At 47.7% G+C, this 1842-nt stretch overlaps 1 protein-coding gene across 1 annotated transcript in view; it reads left to right on the top strand.

The window, feature by feature from the left end:
* Window positions 1-358: 358 nt before the first annotated feature.
* Window positions 359-1842, top strand: part of LOC310813159 (melanoregulin) — a gene marked incomplete at both ends in the record, with an annotated part of 7434 nt that continues 5950 nt past the window's right edge. Inside the window, one exon of the mRNA XM_083682023.1 lies at window positions 359-538. Coding sequence (XP_083538149.1) covers window positions 359-538 — 180 coding nt within the window. The remainder of the gene's footprint in view (window positions 539-1842) is intronic.

Genomic DNA, 1842 nt, shown 5'->3' with positions numbered 1-1842 from the left:
TTTGGTATATTTTCCCACAATACCATTTTCAGGTCATGTAGGTTTTTCTAGGTCAATATTTCAATTACTATTGCCCTCTAAATAAAACAAAATGTCCTACAACTCATGGAGGTAATTTAATCCCCAGAGAGTTCGAGGTTAAGCCTTTAGCTCAGTTGTTTCTGTCTGTCATCCTGGTGGTCCTCTGTGGCTCAGTTGGTAGACGGTTGGTAACAACACTTAGGCTGTGGGTTCGTTTCCCGCTGGGACCATATATACTGAAAATGTATGCACTTTTTGCAATGTAAGTCCCTTTGGAAAAAAGCGGCAGCTAAATGGAATATTTATTATTTATTATTATTATATATCATCCTCCAGGATGGAGCACTCCCGAGGCAGCCTGTCGAGCGGCAGTGAGCCAGGCCAGGACTGCACGTCTGGACCAGAACAGGACCGGAACCTGTGGAACAGCCCTCGGACCTCGACGGGAGACGTAGAGTCAGACGGAGAGCTCCAAGCCTTCATCACAATGAGGAACCAGGCCGACCACGACACCGAGGTGGGACACCGGGCCAGGCGGCAGGCCTCTGCTGTCACATGGACACTGTGGCTGTTCAAGTCACCCCCCCCCCCCACCACCACCCCGTCGTTAGTGTTTGGGTTTGTCACCCCCCCCCCCCCCCCCCCACCCCGTCGTTAGTGTTTGGGTTTGTAAAAAGGGGAAACGTTTCATAATGGATGAGTTTAGTAGCCTTGCTGATATCTAAGTACTGTATGATTGAATCAGGGTGTTTTATTTTGAACAGTTTTCATGGTGATAGCGATTTGTTAACTCTTTGTGGGAAGAAGAATCCTGATGCTTGGCTAGGAATTGTCTCACACCACAGCTCCTTGCGTGAGACAGCTACTCTAGACAGCTACTCTAGACAGCTACTCTAGACAGTTACAGCTACTCACAGTACGCATCTCTAAATCAGTGTAAATTAATTCTCAGAATTTCTTGATGAGTCCAGTTGAGGCTGATGGTCAGGAATGTCTGATGGTCTTCTCTGGAGCAGCTCACAACACAGCCTCTCCACCATCTCACGTCTCACGACTCCACCTCAACTTCCTCTAATGCAATCATCCAATCAGGGACACCGCACAGAGGCAATTTAGACGGACAAGAGGGTCCTTTCTTCATGTTTACGACGCTCAGGCAGGCTACACAGGCCTCCAGTACGTACTGATGCCATACATAGACACAGCCATACATGGTAGAACAATGTAGAACATGGAATAATAACATTAAGATCACGTTGAAGATGCACTTTGTTGATAAGAAGGATGAGTTCTGACTCTTGGATTACAGTTAGAGTGTCCTTGATAGGGTGAATTTGTTATAAGCTGATAACTGTTTGTTGTACTGTGCTGGGCGTAGTGCTCTTGTCCTGTTTGTCTTCATGGGGCTTGTTTTGAGTTTCCCCAATTTGGTTTGGCTTTAATGGGAAGTGCTAGCATGTGACACAGTTATTTTTGCTGAGGTAGCACCAGAGTTGTGTTGACACAGCAGTCAAGTGATTGGAGTTCATTTAGAAAAGAGTTGTGACTTAACTTAACACAGGCCTTCCTCAGCTGGTCCCCAGTCACCTTAACTTAACACACGCCTTCCTCAGCTGGTCCCCAGTCACCTTAACACAGGCCTTCCTCAGCTGGTCCCCAGTCACCTTAACTTAACACATGCCCTCCTCAGCTGGTCCCCAGTCACCTTAACACATGCCCTCCTCAGCTGGTCCCCAGTCACCTTAACACATGCCCTCCTCAGCTGGTCCCCAGTCACCTTAACACAGGCCTTCCTCAGCTGGTCCCCAGTCACCTTAACTT

Source organism: Argentina silus (assembly GCF_951799395.1).
Source record: "Argentina silus genome assembly, chromosome: 12".
Taxonomy (NCBI): domain Eukaryota; kingdom Metazoa; phylum Chordata; class Actinopteri; order Argentiniformes; family Argentinidae; genus Argentina; species Argentina silus.
This window is presented reverse-complemented; position numbering and strand designations above follow the sequence as displayed.